The following is a 17719-nucleotide window of genomic DNA, read 5'->3' on the forward strand; positions in this document are numbered from 1 at the left end:
GTCTGGCTAAGAGTATGGCAAGAAAAACTTGAATGTCGAACTGGCAAAAAAATAAATACTAGAGTGAGCATCGTGAATATAGTAAATGCATGAAATTCATTAAAGTATAATAATGATAAATCATACATTCAAGTTTCATATCATTCCTTCTGATTATCTTCTTCAATTCACAAGAATGCAGTTTCCTGTAAAAAGTGTTTTGCAATGACTATCAACAAAAGTAAAGTCACTAGGAAAAGTAGCAATTGATTTATAGCAGAAATGTTATTCTGATGGGAATATGTATGTAGCATGTTCAACAGTAATAAGCTCAAGCGAAATATTATCCCCCTGGACAGTGGTGGGTGGGACACTTGGGGGCGGGGATCAAATATTGTATATAGAACAGTGCTTTGTTATTTGCATAGTAACCAACAGTACTGTTACTGAAGCCCCTTGTCTTCCTGGGTGAAGCTAGTTACCACGGTTAGTTTATTATTACAGTACATCAAAATTAAAGAGGAATTCACTTGGAATACAGTAGACCCCCGTGAAGACGCTGTTTAGGTTTCGTGGACTCTGTCGTTCTCAGAATTTTCCTTAGAACCTAACTATTAATTGTTAGCGGAAAGCGGAAATATCCTCTGCAATTTTTTATGGCTTTTTTCGTGGCAGTACTGTGCTGTAGAGAGAAAAGGAAGCAACCACTGAGGGAAACATGGTTTAGGATGGTGAAAGTAGCCAATCCTAAAGCGTTATTCATTTCTCCTTGCTGCTGATTGACTGCTGCCCTGTGACGCGTCTCCAGCTGAGTGGGTTTACCACTGCTGAGGGAAACGAGGTTTGGGATTGTTATGGTGTATAAAATCTGTACATTTTGGTTTCCATTATATTTTGTTCGAGACAAGACAACAGATGAACTAAGACAGATCAAAGCAGGTTTTCTTACACCTCACTTTTAAAACAGCTGTTTCCAACATTGAAAGGAAGACATTTCTGGTGGTTCAATTACTTTATAACCTGGGAAAGGATGCTGTGCTGACACCTTAGGCTATTGATTACTTTATGGATGGACATCTGGAGTTTATGGCCCGGGAAAGGGAAACAGGCAATATCAAAGAACTTTGTTATCTGGGAAAACGTTTGAGCAAAATTCATCAATCACATTGACAGCCAGCCAATCAGGTGCATGTGTTGTGAAACCAAGGCATGATATTTCATAATAAATATGCCTTGGTTTGGAAGAGGAGCAAAAGAGAAGAGGAGGAGGAAGGAGAAGAAGCAAAGAGAAGGAGGAGAAGAAGAGGAACAGACAAAGACGACATTAGTCATCAGAAAGGCATCATGAACATCCATTGCTAAATCAAACGCCTCCCAGGGACATTCATCCTTGTCATTTCAACTTTTTCGTAAGCTTTTTTTAAAGACTATATATATTCAGACTTTCCTATCAGTACCTATTTTCTATTATTCTTTGTTCCAGTGGTATTATTATTATTCTTATAATAAATACCATGCTGCTTTTAACTTTCTATGCTTTGTCTTAATGTCTAGAGTGATTGAATTAATAAGTTAGGTTTCTTTGAGCACCTGGTGTAGCCAGATTTTTGCCATTATTTCTGTGCTGCGAGGTTTATAAGGCTGAGAGTGAGGGCGCCGCTCAAAAGAAGGCACAGTACGATAAAAAGAAGGTATTCTTGGCTGATAAATGGCCTATAGTCAAGAGTGCTGAGTCTTTGTATGTTTAAATGTATTCTTGTAGACCAAAAGTAATATTTAGGTCTGAGATATCACTAAAACATCGTATGTTGTTCGTGCCGATAATAAGTAAGTCTCTTGAAGTGCTGAGTGACAGGCTGATGTGTGGTTTAAAGTGCTAAGGGTTAATCAGCATGTGTGTGTCATTCATGGGGCACTGTTGTGGTTAGGGTCTGTGTGTGTGTGTTTATCTGTGTGTGTGTGTGTGTGTGTGTGTGTTCATTTTAAAGTGCAACAGTAGACCAACCCGATAACGAACCTGATGAGAACATTTACCCTTGAGAGAACAGGTAAAGGGTAAGTAGAGGGAAATACTACAATAATACAGGGATGGTGAAAGTAGCCAATCCAAGAGTTTTATTCATTTCTCCTTGCTGCTGATTGACTGCTGCCCTGTGACGCATCTCTAGCTGAGTGTCCTCATGCTTTCCTTTTTGTTATTGTATTCATTTTGTTATTCTTAAATGCACAAGATGTCGGCAAAATGCCCTGCACCTTCTAAGGCTTCTTGCACTGAGCCTAAGCGCCAGAAGAAGTTTAAAACACTCCAGGAGAAGGTTGAACTACTGGATTTGCTCCGGGAACTAAAAAGTTATGCTGCAGTAGTGCGCCACTATGGCATTAATGAAAGCACCGCACGCTACATAAAGAACAAAGCAGCGATCAGGAGTACTGTATCTGTAAGTTTCTGTGATAATGCCGAAAAGGTAATGACCGTAAGGAATAAAAATATCATAAGGATTGAATCTGCCTTGGCATTGTGGATCACCGACTGCAGGAAGAAGAATATCCTCTTGGACGGTAACATCATCTGTGAGAAAGCACGGAAATTGTACCAGCAGTTCGCTACAGGAGACAATGTAGCAACTTCCCATCACAATGTTCCTGAAACCTATAAAGAAAAGCCAGCATGAAACCCCACCAGAAGACCTGTCCAAAGATACAACTCCTCCTAAAATGCCTGAAGAAGAGGCGCCACCCGAAGAGTTTTAAATCCTCTGCATCGTACTGAATAGCTACTTTATTATCAGTATCATTCATCATTGGTAAGTACCCGTACATTTTACTGTATTTTGATTAAATTAAATTATTATGTATTTACTCTACTTATAACAAAGAAAATGACTATGCATACCAAAGAAAACGCACTTGCATGAATTACAGTACGTATAGCGGTAACATCTGTATTTTACATTTTAGCACCGCAGGAGACATAGCAGTACAGTGCTGTACAGTATACGGGTTTAACTTTACATTCTGTTTTTATGTAATGTATTAAGGTAATTTTTTTAGGTAATGTATTAAACTGAGTTTGCAACAAAATTAAAGTGCTTTGGGGGCATACTGTATTTAGGGTTTAAACTATAAAAATAGGCATTTAAAAGGCATTTTTTAACCACATCCAAAAGTCACAGTTTTTCACAATTCGCAGGCGCTCTAGAAACATAACCCCCACGAATTTTGGGGGTATACTGTATATGTACAATGGAACCTCGGTTCATGACCATAATTCGTTCCAAACCTTTGGTCGTGAACCGAAGCAATTTCCCCCATAGGATTGTATGTAAATACAATTAATCTGTTCCAGACCGTATAAACTATATGTAAATATTTATTTTTTTAAAGATTTTTAAGCACAAATATAGTTAATTACACCATAGAATGCACAGTGTAATAGTAAACTATTGTAAAAACATTGAATAACACTGACACAAACACCCAGGCTCCCTGCTCAGCAGCACGCGAGCCCTCTCTCACGCTCTCTCTCAGCAGCACGTAAGCCCTCTCTCGCTCTCTCTCTCAGCAGCACGTGAGCCCTCTCTCTCTCTCTCTCTCTCTCTCTCTCTCTCTCTCTCTCTCTCTCTCTCTCTCTCCTCCTCTCTCTCTCTCTCTCTCTCTCTCTCTCTCTCTCTCTCAGCAGCACGCGAGCGCTCTCTCTCTCAGCAGCACGTGAGCCCTCTCTCTCTCTCTCTCTCTCTCAGCAGCACGTGAGCCCTCTCTCTCTCTCTCTCAGCAGCACGTGAGCCCCCTCTCTCTTTGTAACATTGCAGCAGTTCGCACTATAGCCTTACAATTCGATCGCTGTATAAACACTTTTTTTTTTTTTTTAAATAAGTTTTAAGCACAGGGGGAAAAAACATTTGAACAAATCCGAACTTTATTTAAAAGCCAACCAAGACAGTAACATTGCAGGAGTTCACGCTAATAGCATTACAACCCGATCGCTGTATACACTCTTTTTAAATGAGTTTTAAGCACAGGGGAAAAAATGAACATTTGAAAAAAGAGAAAAGTAACATTGCAACACTTTCTTCTCACCACTTTTCACTTGCTTAGAAGCCATGATTAACTGCAAAAGCACACAAAATACTGTAGAGCACAAAGAGTTAACAGGTAAAGCACGCACGTCTGACTGAGAACAATGAACAGGGAGAGGCTGAACATGTGCTTAAATACAGTAATCGGCATGTACGAACCAGAAGGGAAATGAAATAGAGCACAAAGACTTCACAGCGAATGCACGTGCAAGCACGCACGTATGACCAAGAACAATGCAACACGTGCAGAAATCATCGGTGCGCACAAACCGAAAGGGAAACTGGCTTGTTCGTATACCGAGTGTGTGGTCGTGAACCGAGGCAAAAGTTTGGCGAACTTTTTGGTCGTAAACCGAGTTGTACATGTACTGAGACATTCGTGAACCGAGGTTCCACTGTATATAGCAACCATGGGTTCCAACTGTGATACTTGGCTGCTTACTGTTCGGATGTGACTGACTACTTCAATACTTGCGAAACTCCCTGCCATTTTAAGGGGACAAGAAAGGACCAAAAATGTGTAGGCAGTTGGAACGTTTTTTTCCATCTACCTCACCAAAGCACCTTGAGAAATCTTTTCTGATTGTTGATTTGTATGTTTCCTCCATTTTTGGATTGTTTTTCTTACTGCTGAACATTTAAAAGTAAATGTTAATTTTAAGAGCACAGTACCGCAAATATTTGTTTTGTATGCTTATCAGCAAGTTTTGTCATGTATTTCTTTAGCATTTTCTTGTTTTACTTACCTTGTTTGGTTCTTTGAATGTAGATATTCTATTAATGCTTGATGATACAATATATGCAAGGTACATAAGATGCTGAACAGTTTCAGTTAGAAACTATCCTTGTACATTAACAGTAACATAGTGTAACATAGAGGCTTTGGACCTCAAACTCCCCCACAAATGACACTCTGTGACTATGAGCAAGTAAGTTTACCTCCTGTGCTCCAATTGGAAAGACAGCAGAAATGTAACCAGCAGTCAACCATCTGGCCCAATGGCCTGCAGCAGCCAGCAGTTATAATCAAAGTGTTCACACCATGATCAAAGTGTCTCACCCTTACTTGCTGCTAATGGGGATGCTTCATAGATGGCTTGACCAGATAGTCATGCCCCCTTGGCAAGTCGGTGGCCATTTGAGGAGTGTGTCCTTTACAAGTCTGGACCCTGTGATTGCTGCAAAATTAAGTCCGGATCCATGGAGGTTAAGAGCTGAGGATCTTCAAACGTTGAAGGTCGAGGCTTCACAATTACAGATGCTTTACGAAGAAACATTGTTACAGGTAGCTGGTTGTTCTTTTCTTTTATATCACCAAACAAATCTTTAAGTAGCTTTAAGCACGTTGATATGCCTCAGATAGGTGAGAAGCTACAGCAGGTTGTGCCTACATATCACATCATTCATATGGATTGGGTCAAGTACATGATGTGCACCAAGTTCAAGTTTTGCTGTTCCTCCTTCTGCTCTGTAACTAATTAGCTATGTAAGAAACAAAATGAATGTTAATGCTTCATTTGGCTATGAACCAACTGGTAATTCTTTGCTACTTTAGACTATTACCCATTACCACTTTCAGTAAAATAAAATTAAAAAAGTAAATGTCAGTGCTTCCCCCCCAAATTTTTTTTTCTTTTGTTTAGATACTCTGTTCCATAATAATATTACTATATATTTCAAGATTGCACAACAACTTTTTATGAGGTTAAGAATTTTTTTTTTTTAAGTGAAGGATAAAATATTATACAGTAACCTTATATTTATATTACTGTACTGTGTATCAGTGTTAAAGGCTGTTTTTGCATAAAATATTAGCAAAGAGAATATGAAATTAAACACAATAAAATTATAGAGTATTTAGCTATAGTATACAGTGTAATTTATGGTTTTATCATGTACTTTGTCCATGAGTGTCTTGAAATTATATTTGTTAGTATTTTTATTTTTTAGTTCCAAAATTTATTTTGAGTTTTCTCTATGGTTGCAAGCATAAAAAAAACACACAACTTTTATAAACCATAGTATAATAATGGGTTTAAATCAATAAAAGTCTAAACAGTGTATAAAATAAATTGTATAGTTGGAAAAAATTCATTGTTGTTGATCCTTGATCTAGATTCAAACCTGTTTTTTTTTTTTTTTTTTTTTTTTTTTTTTTTTTTTTTATGATAGAAGCTGAAATGCTCCACATCCCACTTCAAACTTTCACTACCCTACCTGGTGCTTCTACGAGGTAGCGCAGTTACATTACTGAAAATTTCTGAAGCATTGTGTTCTTATACATTCTGGTGCAACCCACATACTGTCAAATGACACAGCATCCCTTGTGCATTTTGAATGGCAGGATCTGTAGCCTCAACGCGGACCAGTACAGTCTTCCGTGCAGAGCCTTTCTTTAGAGCATGATTTTTTTTTTTCTTTTTGAAGAGATGTAATGTATGTACTCTGATAATGTTAAAAAAAAAAAAAAAAAACCCTCTAAAAACACTGTCAAACTGCAACATCCTACCTATATAAAACTTGAATTATGTTTTTAGACATGGGATGAATGTGTTTTCAATAAATGTTTACATTGTTTAAAATTAATTACTTTTTCTTTTCCTTTGTGTCAACTGCTTATTAAAAGGCTGTTGTTATCTTTACAGGAGGAAGATGATGCGTATATTCCTGAAAATGTGACTTTTGCTCCCAAAGATGTCATACCAATAGATTTCACACCAAAGGACAATCTCCATGGTCTGGGTTATAGTGGAATAGATCCTGGCAAGGCGATAATTGGAGGTGTGTTAGAAGAACACATACATTTGTTCAGTGTGGAATCAGAAAGGACAAGTAACCTGCTGGGCAGTGAAGGTGGTTATTCTACAAGGAAGATTGGTGTATCAGGCCAGGTGAATTAGAAGATTAATCATTTATTACATCAGTAATTCTGCATCTTCCTCATACATTTTCATTAAACAAAGGTCACACTTGCCACCTACAAACTACCCTTCATACCACTGGCTCTTTTATGAATCCAGTTTCACAACCTAAGCATTGAATTGAGTTTCTCTCAACTTTTTTATTACATATGATGAATGACCATGTACCGAACTCTTCCACTTGTCCTGTCCGTACACTGCCTACAAGCTCCTTGTTCATTCCTGCATTTACCAAGAGTCCTTTTACTTTTAAACTAGCTTTTTATGCCAATATTCTCTAATTCAGTTTTGCTCACTTTTGGCATTGATATGAGGTCATCACCCCACAAGAACTTCCTTTTCTGATTACTGCTTACATCTCTCATGAAAGCAATAGACTCGGAACATACTCCCAGAGTGACCCCACATTCACCTCAGAACTTACTACTCACGTACACTGTCATGACTACTATTCTTGCTTTCTTATATGTTGACATTACTACAGACATTACTCATTCCTTCACACCTAACTTTCTCAGTGCCCACCCTACCATCTGTCTTGACACCATGTCAAATGGCTTCTGTGGATCTACACATACAAAATACCACTTCTTTTGCTTCACAGTGATGTTCTTCATTCATTTGCCATATAACAGTGTCTGCATCATTTGTTTCCTTACTAGTCATGAAATAATAGTGAATTTAATTAACTTTTACCTTAGCATTGATTCTTTTCTGTAGCACTCTCGTGACTAGCTCATTTTTCTTCTCCAGAAGTTTGATCACCCATTATTAGGCACAATTTCATACATTATCCTTTCCTTTGTATACTGGAAAGAGCACACTTCTTTTTCCATCTTCAATGATCCTCGGGATTTGCAGAGAACTGTAACTATATACCACCCCTAGGTTTCAGGAGTAACTTACAGTATGTGATCTTACATGTAACTTCAACACTGCCTAAACCAGTTCATCCTGGGTGAATTCATCTTGCAACATCTACAGACGTCATTTTGTTTCAACATCCCAGATTTTAACAGAAGAGCTTATTCCCAGAGAACAAAATGGTGCCTTTCAGTTTCCTCCAGTCAGTATGTGGTGGCCTGCTAACATGTGAATGCAGAGTCCCATCTTCATATAGAAAGCTACTTATAACCTGGATATCTTCAAACTGAAATAAGTTGAAAGATTGCAGTACTTTTTTGGTGTTCTTTGTTTAGTGTTTTTTTTATTTGTACTGTGTACTTAAGATTCAATTTATTCAGTAGAAAATTAAGCAAATATGGTAGATAACATATTTTACACCCTCATCGCTGTAAATAATCATAATACTATCTATCTATCTATCTATCTAATAGGATAGCAACATTCAAATTCAAAGTATTCTTTCAGATGAGACATTATTTAAACCCTTCTTTTTAAACATGCATTGTCTGAGCACAGTGATTCTGTATCCCTCTAAAACTATTGTAGACTATCTGTGCTGTTCTGGTAGTTTTTTTTTTATTCCTCTTTACTATTCCTGATGCACTTCACCCCTTCCTTGACTGTTTTTTTACTACTAAAATACTGAAAGAATCTCTATTGGTAATCTTTTGCCTTATCTGCTGTATTCCTCCCTATAACTGCCTTTTAGCCTTCTAACATCATTCTTAATGGTTGTCTACCTGCTCTCATACGCCCTACGATTCAAATTTGAGTTGTTAATCTTATGAACCTTATTCAGCTGTGTTTTCCTTTGTAGCTTTTTTCTTTGCTCAATTAACCTACTGCAGATTTTTTTTTTTTTTTAACGTATATGAACTTTCCTACTAATTCCAAATTTAGGTGTGTACCTGTCCTGCATTATATTGTATGGACCACCAGGGGACGTACCGCTCCCCAACCTTCAACAAAAATAGGCTGAGACACAAGTCTTTCCCAATAGCACACCTTTATATAACTGGGGAAGCGTTTTTCTTTTGCTCCTTTTAGCAAGGATTCTGTTGTTGCTGTAACATAATTATGCTCCTGTACATACAACTCCAACTCATTTATTTTATTTTTGATACTTCTAGCATTAAGACAAGCTATTTTTAATTTGTTACTGATTTTACTTTTGCATTTTTCTGCATTTATATTTTTACAATATTCTTTGTTCCTTCATGTACAGTTCTAAACCTTGACTGTCCTAAACAACCTGTAAATCCCCTGCCATACCCTAATTTAAACAATCCTCCACTAAATTACTCATACGCCTCCCCAACATATTGGTGCCGCTCTGGTTCAGATGCAACCCATCACAGCGGAATAAGTGCCATCTATTCCAAAAGGAGTCCCAATGCCCCATAAACCTATACCCTTCTACTGTACACCAAGATTTGAGCCTCAAATTAAGCCTTTTAATATCCTCAGTCTTACCTGGACTGGTACGTGACACAGGCACAGAACTTTGGAGAATACTGCATTATCACTTTTCCTCCTCAGCCTGCCACCTACTATAACGGTTTAAATTTGTTGAAGTTGTGACCCCTTTGCAAATTGTTTCGCTTCAACTTGCAAGGCTTAATTTACTTTAATTGCTGCAGAACGTCTTTTGGTTATAACCTATTAGTTGTTCCCTGAAGAAGGCCTATTTGTAATATTTGATATCCTTTTTTCAGTTTTTGCTATCCTAAACTTTAAATTGCCAGATGTTTAAATTTACTGCCTACCTTTTCACCATTTTATGTCATTCATTGCATTTCAGCTGATTAAATTTGAAGAAGAACTGAGACATTCTAAAACTTTTCTTCAGTACTATAGCTCTACCTGTTTGTTCTGGAATCTCCTCCCACTCCACTTTAGCGGTTCACACTATCTTTCTGAATGACACCTAAGCTAGGTCTGCCATTTCTCTACCACACTACATGCCAGCCAACACTTTCTCTAGTTCAGCGACTCTCTCCTGCTGATTTAGCCCTCTTTGAAGACTGCCTCCTCCAAGCCATCCTCTAAAAAGAACAACATCTAGCAGAACTTATATTACACTGGCCTCATTATTTAAAAAAAAAAAAAAAAGAAGTTTAAATTTTAATTGCCAACTTAAATGGTAAAAAAAAAAAGATTAAAAATAGACAAAATAGATTAAAGAACTGCTAAAGTTAATTTGCACCTTATGACTCCTTAGGCTTCTGTAATATTCTCCTGCTCGACTGTCTGCTGTTTGTCCATCTATGAGGTTAAATTTACTTTCTTTGTCTGCTCTCCTAACTTTGCACTCCTCTCTCTCCACCGTTTGTATTCCTTTGTATTAATGAACCCTTACTCTGTCACCCTCCTAACTGCTCTACTTTCCTGAATGCTAAGAATTGTTCAATTAAAAAGTCACTTACTGACTATCTGCTGCTCGTTAACTTTTTACTGTCTTGCCTGGTCCTACAACTGCTTGTGCCTAACTGGCGTATTAACACTAGCTCCCAGCCTACGTGCCACTGGGCCCTTGTCTTTACTGCTTTGAAGTCAGCCGCTGCATTCCCAAACCCACTAAGGAACTGTGTTTTCTGTTACTTGTAATAATTTGTCACTACAATATTGGTTACATGGGTCCCAGTGTCAGTTACTGCTTCTTACCACCTTGCCTTGCCAACACTAGTTTGAATACAAATAACAAGAACAAGTATAAGTAACTTTTTCAAATGCTCCTCCAAACACTCAGCTGTTTTTGTTGCTGTGTGGGCAAAAAAAAAAAAAACACTCTCCCCTAAAGGGGAAAAAAAACTTTAAAAATTCACGCACAGCTCTGTTGTGGCAACTTAAAACACAAAATTTTTAGGAGGAAAATGTATTTTTTAATTAACCTTCACACTACAGAAAACACAAAAATTCTGTTGCTTTTGTTTGCAAGGATGACAACAGTATGTCAGTATGTCTCAGTCTTCAATCAGTATTTTCTGTCTATCAAGCTTAGTTGGTACACATTTTTGTGAGTGAGAAGTTTTCAGCTTGGAGGCTTCATAAAACCACGACCCTCAAATGGATAAGTGAATATTCATTGAATAATTAGAATGCTAAACTGGTGCATGCCCTGAGTAATTAGTAATCTTACTTTGTTCTTTTGTACTGATTTGCAGGCATTTGGTGTAGGAGTATTGGAGGAGGAGGATGATGACATCTATGGTACAGAATCCCTTTCTCGGTATGACACAGTCATTGGTGAAGAAGAACCTGGAGACTCCATGTATGGCTGGTCTGCTCCATATGAATATTCAAAGAAAAATGGTAATTTAATTCTGTTGTCATCTTAATGCAAAGTTCATTATGTGTGTATAATATGAATTTAAATCAGTAGTTCTTTTTTTGCAAAAGGTAAAATATTTATCTCAGAATCATAATAAATTGTTTTATACATTCTTTCACCATTCATTTATATATATCCTTTTAACACTTCTCAGCTTATTTCCTGGTAATTAACACTTTCAAGAAACTGGGTGATTTTAAAAAAAGCTTGTATGGCAACTTGCTTGAATGAATTGTTTGAATGCAACAGCCCTGAGCTATAATCTTATTTCCACTGCTTATAGTCTTATTCTTTCAGGAACTAGGCAGGGAGGGCACTTAAGCATAGGTAAGGATGGGACATAAACTGATCAGTAAATTGCTTTTCACTTACCATGGTGTATGCAATATCCATAAAACTAATGTTGCCCTGACTTGTAGGTGAATATGCCAATCACTCTTAAATCCAAGCTAAATTAACTCATCCCCTTGAGGAGCTGCTTTCCTTATGCAGAGTTCTGGGCACTCTTCCTAGAAAAGAAAAAAAAAAGATCATTGAAGATATATAGGTACCATTTCTCTTCCCAAACATATTACACTGTCCCTGAAAACTGTTTCAGCATGTACTAGAAATCAGTTGGTTGATCTTTATATGAAACTTTTAGTTTCCCATACTAAAGAAACTCGCTTCACAAATAGATAGATACAGGGACAAAATGGTATGAAGCAGCCGCCCAGAACTTCATTCAGCTTTGTGGTACTTCCCACCAAAAATGGGAATTGCTTTTATTTGAGTCACTAGCCAATGTCATTTTTCCTTTTAGCAGTTGTTAATATAATATGTAATTTTTTACTAAGTCCACCAAATGCAACGATTAACAGTTGCACATCATCTTTATAATATCTGAGCAAGTACAAAGATTTTTTTAAAACGGGATATAAACCTATCTTGTCAGTTTCAAAGGAGTTTCCTTGCCTAAAATGCAACATTGAAGAAGAGATTAAACCAAGACACCTCTTTAGTATGCAGTGATACAGGTGTCTTAAAAACTTGTTTTAATTTTATGTTCATAGCATTACATTCAAATGTTTGAGCTAATTCATCTTTATGTTGCAGCAGAATTTATTAAGGACATTGCATATGCTGGAAGAATTCTGGAAGGATTTACAAAACCTGCTAAATCATTATCCATCAAAAAAGTAAGTGCAGAGTACATTTGTCACTGATATTTTCTTTAGTTTATTTTTAATACTTTGCTATTTTAAACAATGGAGCCCTAAAGAATATGGATTAGTGTAGGGCTGAAAGGAAGAAAAAGGGTTACAGTTTATTTCAAAGCTGAAAAGAAGGTAAAAGCCATAACCAGGCCAAAACATTTTGTCTTTTACCTTCTTTTCTTTTCATCATGGAAATAACATTTAACCTTTTATTTCTGTAAAGAATATGTTGGCTTGTACAATTTTAAAAGTATCTGCAGTCTAAAGTTCTCCTTTAAAGAGTTTATTCATTCTAACATCCCAAGTGATACTTACCAAAAAAGATTAAGTCAATACACTATGGTTCACCCCTATGCCAACATGAAATGGGACACACAAGATTAAAACATAATGCTCACACTAGAAAAATATCTGAGTATGCACTTTGATTTCTGTATAAATTGTGATGGTGATTTCTTTTAGATCACACACAAAACTCTTTGAAAAGGAAGAGTGTAATTTAAATTTTGAGGGGAAAATAAATTCCTGGTTCTGTAGGATGTAATGCAACTTAGTCAACACTGTGTGTATGTGATCTTGTAAAGAGAGGACTCCATAATCAATCAAAAATGTGATGTTTTTTTTTTCTTTCTTGGCATTGCATCACAGTGAATTAACAAGTAAATATAAGTTACAGGACATGTTTTTTCAACTGTGGGTGTCAACAGACTGAAAATCGAAAATGCCAAGGATCATTATCTTTTTTCAGAAATTAAACTGGATGTTTTAAATGGGATCTTTAGCTAGTTTATTGAAGCTCAAGTAAAGAGGGAGTGGTGGGCATCAAATTTGAGAATGCAGTATGGCATTCTGGTAGATCTAGTGCCTTTTCCAAAGTTCTTTTAGGCAGAAAAGCTCCTTCTGTTCAGGAAGTGTTAATAGGACATTTGACTCATTTTGCCCAGATATGAAATTATTTACAGTATTTTGTTGGAAACAAGAATTGGGAATTCAGAAAATACATTTGAGTTAAAAGAAAAAATATCAGTTTTCTTGCTATCAATAATTAAAATGCTGAACTTACATTTCATTAGTTACTTTATAAGCACAAAAGATTAACTTCTGTATAGTCTAAGCATCAAATAACTGCTAGTAGCTGCCCTAGACAAACAGTGGCAGACATACATGATTTATTTATTGATGGTCATAGATTCAAAAGAATGCATTAGCAATAAGTAAGTGACAACCTCAATGCAGTTATTTTCATATTGTAATAGTTATCAAAATTCCAGGCCGGATTTACTTTGGGATTTGCAGTTTTAACACTAACTGTAGTTTCTTTTTTTACAAGTTAGGTAGTACTGTATACTATTGCAGAATCTTTGACAAAGTATTTGATAGCCTAACTTATGAATACGGAATTATTCACAAAGAAGGAACTTAACAACATGGCTCTTTTTCTAAAAACTGTTGACAGTGGTGATTATATTCAGAAGATTATTGTGTACGTGGCATGTCTGAAGTGGTTAAGTTGCTGCAAGACCCTCAGATTTAAAACACAACATTCATTGTTTGTCAGTGATGAGGAATTAGACATGCATCTTTTATATCAGTGGTAAGTATGTGAAAATCAAGAATAGTGCACATAATTTTGTGACTCGTTTGTGTGAAGATGAAAGTAAAACAGAATCTCTTGCCAATGGGTTTAAATTATGGCTACAATCCATGAAAGTAAGTCGATGCAAAGTTTGCAAAGAGTCAAAGTTGATGGTAAAGGGTAATTATCTTTTCGGAGGTGGGGAGTGATTGATGTATAGATGCGTAACAGCATTAGAATTTATGCCAAGACACAGGTATGGTAACCTTCAAATCAAAGATTTTTTTTTTCTGCAAGCTCAGGATATAATTTCTTGTACAAAAAACTAATGGATTACATGGTAACTAATGGTTTTATTGACATTATTTTGAATGATTTGTGTTGCCTTCAGTGTTAAGATTTGGGAATTGCCTAGAAGTAGCTTCAGTATTATAGGGTAAAACTGGAAAAAAAATTCACGTGTCTTGCACACTTAATTGCTAAGATGATGGCATTGCTACTTTGGGATGAAGCAACATTAAAGTCTACGAAAAATGTAATGTAATGGATAACTTCTTACATATGTAAGAATATCTTGGGGAGCAAAGAATAAGAAAAGGTCTTCAAGTTCCACATGTGCTGAAAAAAAATCTAAAAGTCTGTTCAGATTTCAAATTTATACCAATCTGCTACATAAACTATTTTAACTAAGCCTTAGTTAGAGAAGCAACATTGTAATCCTTTATGTATGCCTTCGGTCAGTCCTGTAATTCTTAGGGGTTTCCTTTATTCTCTGTAATACTAGTCTGCTAGCCTCATTTTGAGCAGAGCTGGTTCTTTAGGGCCATTTTTTGTTGCAGTCTCCTTTCTGCATCTGTGTGGACTCCTCAGATTGTACAAAAAAGTGTAACACTTCAAATACTGTTTTATTTCCAGCTCTCAAATCAGAGAAGTGATGCTGCATAGCAGTATTCAGGGAAATGTCCTAACAGCAGATTTGTTGTTGAGTCTTGGTGCAAGGCAGTCCCAATTTTTGGTGTGTCTTTTTGGCTTAATTGAATTCTTTAGTGAGTACAAGACATCATAATTAATACCTTAGAAAGGTGCCTTGAACATAATGAAGTTTGAGAAGCAGGCCTTACAGGGGCGTGCTTGAGAGGGAGTACCAATTAAGACGTTCACATACGCAAATACAGAGAAAAGGTGTTGAATGGTATATATAGCTTAAGCGATAGCAAAAATATAGCAATTATTGCCTGTCTTTTTTTATCTGTGTGTATGTATGTATATATGTGTATATTTGTATATATGTGTATCCATATTACTAACCGAATGTTGTAAACCGGATATGGACGCAGGGCGCATCGAGGCGCACTGCCGCACTGCACACAGCCACAGAAAACACAGAAACGAGAAGGTTGTATACCGGATGTCACGTGCATTGCCGCACTGCAACGAGCCCGCCACCTGTAAACTAGGCTTGCTCTAATCCACTGTGCAGTAATGTAGATCACATAACGGTCATTCAGTTTGGCGCCCGCCCCAGTATCCAGAGTCAAACGCAGCGGCGTCCCAAAACGCTGTGACGCCCGCCCCAGAGTCAAACGCAGCGACTTCCCAATATGCGGCGGCTTCCCGGAGTCAGTAGGTGGCGCCCAAATAACACAACGTAATGTGGCGTGGCGCCCGCCCCAGAGTCAAACGCAGTGGCTTCCCAGAGTCAGTACGTGGCGCCCAAACACAACCTGTAAGCTACACTTGTTCTAAGACTATTGATTTACTGTATGCAAACGTTCGACGCATACAGCGCCACCCTGCTGCCTGCGCTTGGGAAAGCAGATCATAACCTGGTTCTGCTTCAGCCTCACTATAAACCAAAAGTGAGAGTCCTACCTGTAACCACACGATCATTCAGGAAGTGGACCCTGGAGGCTGAGAATACTCTTGAGAGAATGTTTTGGAACTACAGACTGGGATATCCTGCAGGGATCTCATAGTGAGAACATTGAGGAAGTTGTTGATTGCACTACTGACTACATCAACTTCTGTATGGACATTGTAGTTCCAGTAAGAACTGCACGCTGCTATGCTAACAACGAGACATGGATTACAAGTGACATCAAGGGCCTTTTGAACCAGAAGAAAAGGGCTTTTAAAGACGGTGATCAGTATGAGCTCAAGCGCGTGCAGAAGGAATTCCGAGTCCAGCAAAGGGCGGTGAAGGAGCAGTACAGGAGAAAGCTGGAGCAGAAGTTGCAGAATAACAGCATGAAGGAAGTGTGGGATGGGATGAAGATCATCACTGGCTGCAGCTCGAAGCGGGGTACCACCATCGAGAGAGATGGGAAGAGAGCAAACCAAATGAACAACTTCTTTAACAGGTTTGACCACCCTAACCCACTCTCACTCTCACCTCGGAGTATTGCACCCTCCACACATCCTTCTGCTGATACCAGCATAGGAAAGACATCCCCACCCATAATTACAACAGCGCAAGTGAGCAGAGAGCTGAGGAGACTTCGTGCCAGCAAAGCAGCGGGTCCAGATGGAGTATCGCCACAACTGCTGAAGGTCTGTGCATCGGAGCTGGGGGGTCCTCTACAGCGCATCTTCAACCTGAGCCTGGAACAGGGGAGAGTCCCGAGGCTTTGGAAAACATCTTGTATCACCCCAGTCCCAAAGGTATCACGTCCTAGTGAGCTGAATGACTTTCGGCCTGTTGCTCTGACATCACATGTGATGAAGACTATGGAGAGGCTGCTGCTTCACCACCTTAGGCCACAGGTTCAACACGCCCTTGACCCTCTGCAGTTTGCATATCAGGAGAAGGTGGGAGCGGAGGATGCCATCATCTATATGCTACACCGATCCCTCTCTCACTTGGACAGAGGCAGTGGTGCTGTAAGAATTATGTTTCTAGACTTCTCTAGCGCCTTCAACACAATCCAACCTCTGCTCCTTAGGGACAAGCTGACAGAGATGGGATTAGATTCATACCTAGTGGCATGGATCGTGAACTATCTTAAAGACAGACCTCAGTATGTGTGTCTTGGGAACTGCACGTCTGACATTGTGGTCAGCAACACAGGAGCGCCATAGGGGACTGTACTTTCTCCGGTCCTGTTCAGCCTATATACATCGGACTTCCAATACAACTCGGAGTCTTGCCATGTGCAAAAGTTCGCTGATGACACTGCTATCGTGGGCTGCATCGGGAATGGGCTGGAGGAGGAGTATAGGGACCTAATCAATGACTTTGTTAAATGGTGCGACTCAAACCACCTACACCTGAACACCAGCAAAACCAAGGAGCTGGTGGTGGATTTTAGGAGGCCCAGACCCCTCATAGACCCAGTGATCATCAAAGGTGACTGTGTGCAGATGGTGCAGACCTATAAATATCTGGGAGTGCAGCTGGATGATAAATTAGACTGGACTGCCAATACTGATGCGCTGTGCAAGAAAGGACAGAACCGGTTATACTTCCTTAGAAGGCTGGCGTCCTTCAACATCTGCAATAAGATGCTGCAGATGTTCTACCAGACAGTTGTGGCGAGCGCCCTCTTCTACGCAGTGGTGTGCTGGGGAGGCAGCATTAAGAGGAAAGACGCCTCACGCCTGGACAAACTGGTGAGGAAGGCAAGCTCTATTGTTGGCATGGAGCTGGACAGTTTTTAACATCTGTGGCAGAGCGAAGGGTGCTCAGCAGGCTCCTATCAATTATGGAGAATCCACTGCATCCACTTAATAGTATC

The 17719-nt window shown here is 38.5% G+C and overlaps 1 protein-coding gene across 2 annotated transcripts in view; it reads left to right on the forward strand.

Moving 5' to 3' along the window:
• The window catches only part of gpatch1 (G patch domain containing 1), a 206805-nt gene that overhangs the window by 103769 nt on the left and 85317 nt on the right, over nucleotides 1-17719 (forward strand). Inside the window, exons 7-9 of one of the 2 annotated variants that reach the window (XM_028810057.2) lie at nucleotides 6701-6946; nucleotides 11047-11194; nucleotides 12309-12391. In XM_028810057.2, coding sequence (XP_028665890.2) covers nucleotides 6701-6946; nucleotides 11047-11194; nucleotides 12309-12391 — 477 coding nt within the window. The remainder of the gene's footprint in view (nucleotides 1-6700; nucleotides 6947-11046; nucleotides 11195-12308; nucleotides 12392-17719) is intronic. The other variant, XM_028810059.2, reaches the window with a different exon arrangement.

The sequence above is a fragment of the Erpetoichthys calabaricus genome, chromosome 9, assembly GCF_900747795.2.
Source record: "Erpetoichthys calabaricus chromosome 9, fErpCal1.3, whole genome shotgun sequence".
NCBI lineage: Eukaryota > Metazoa > Chordata > Cladistia > Polypteriformes > Polypteridae > Erpetoichthys > Erpetoichthys calabaricus.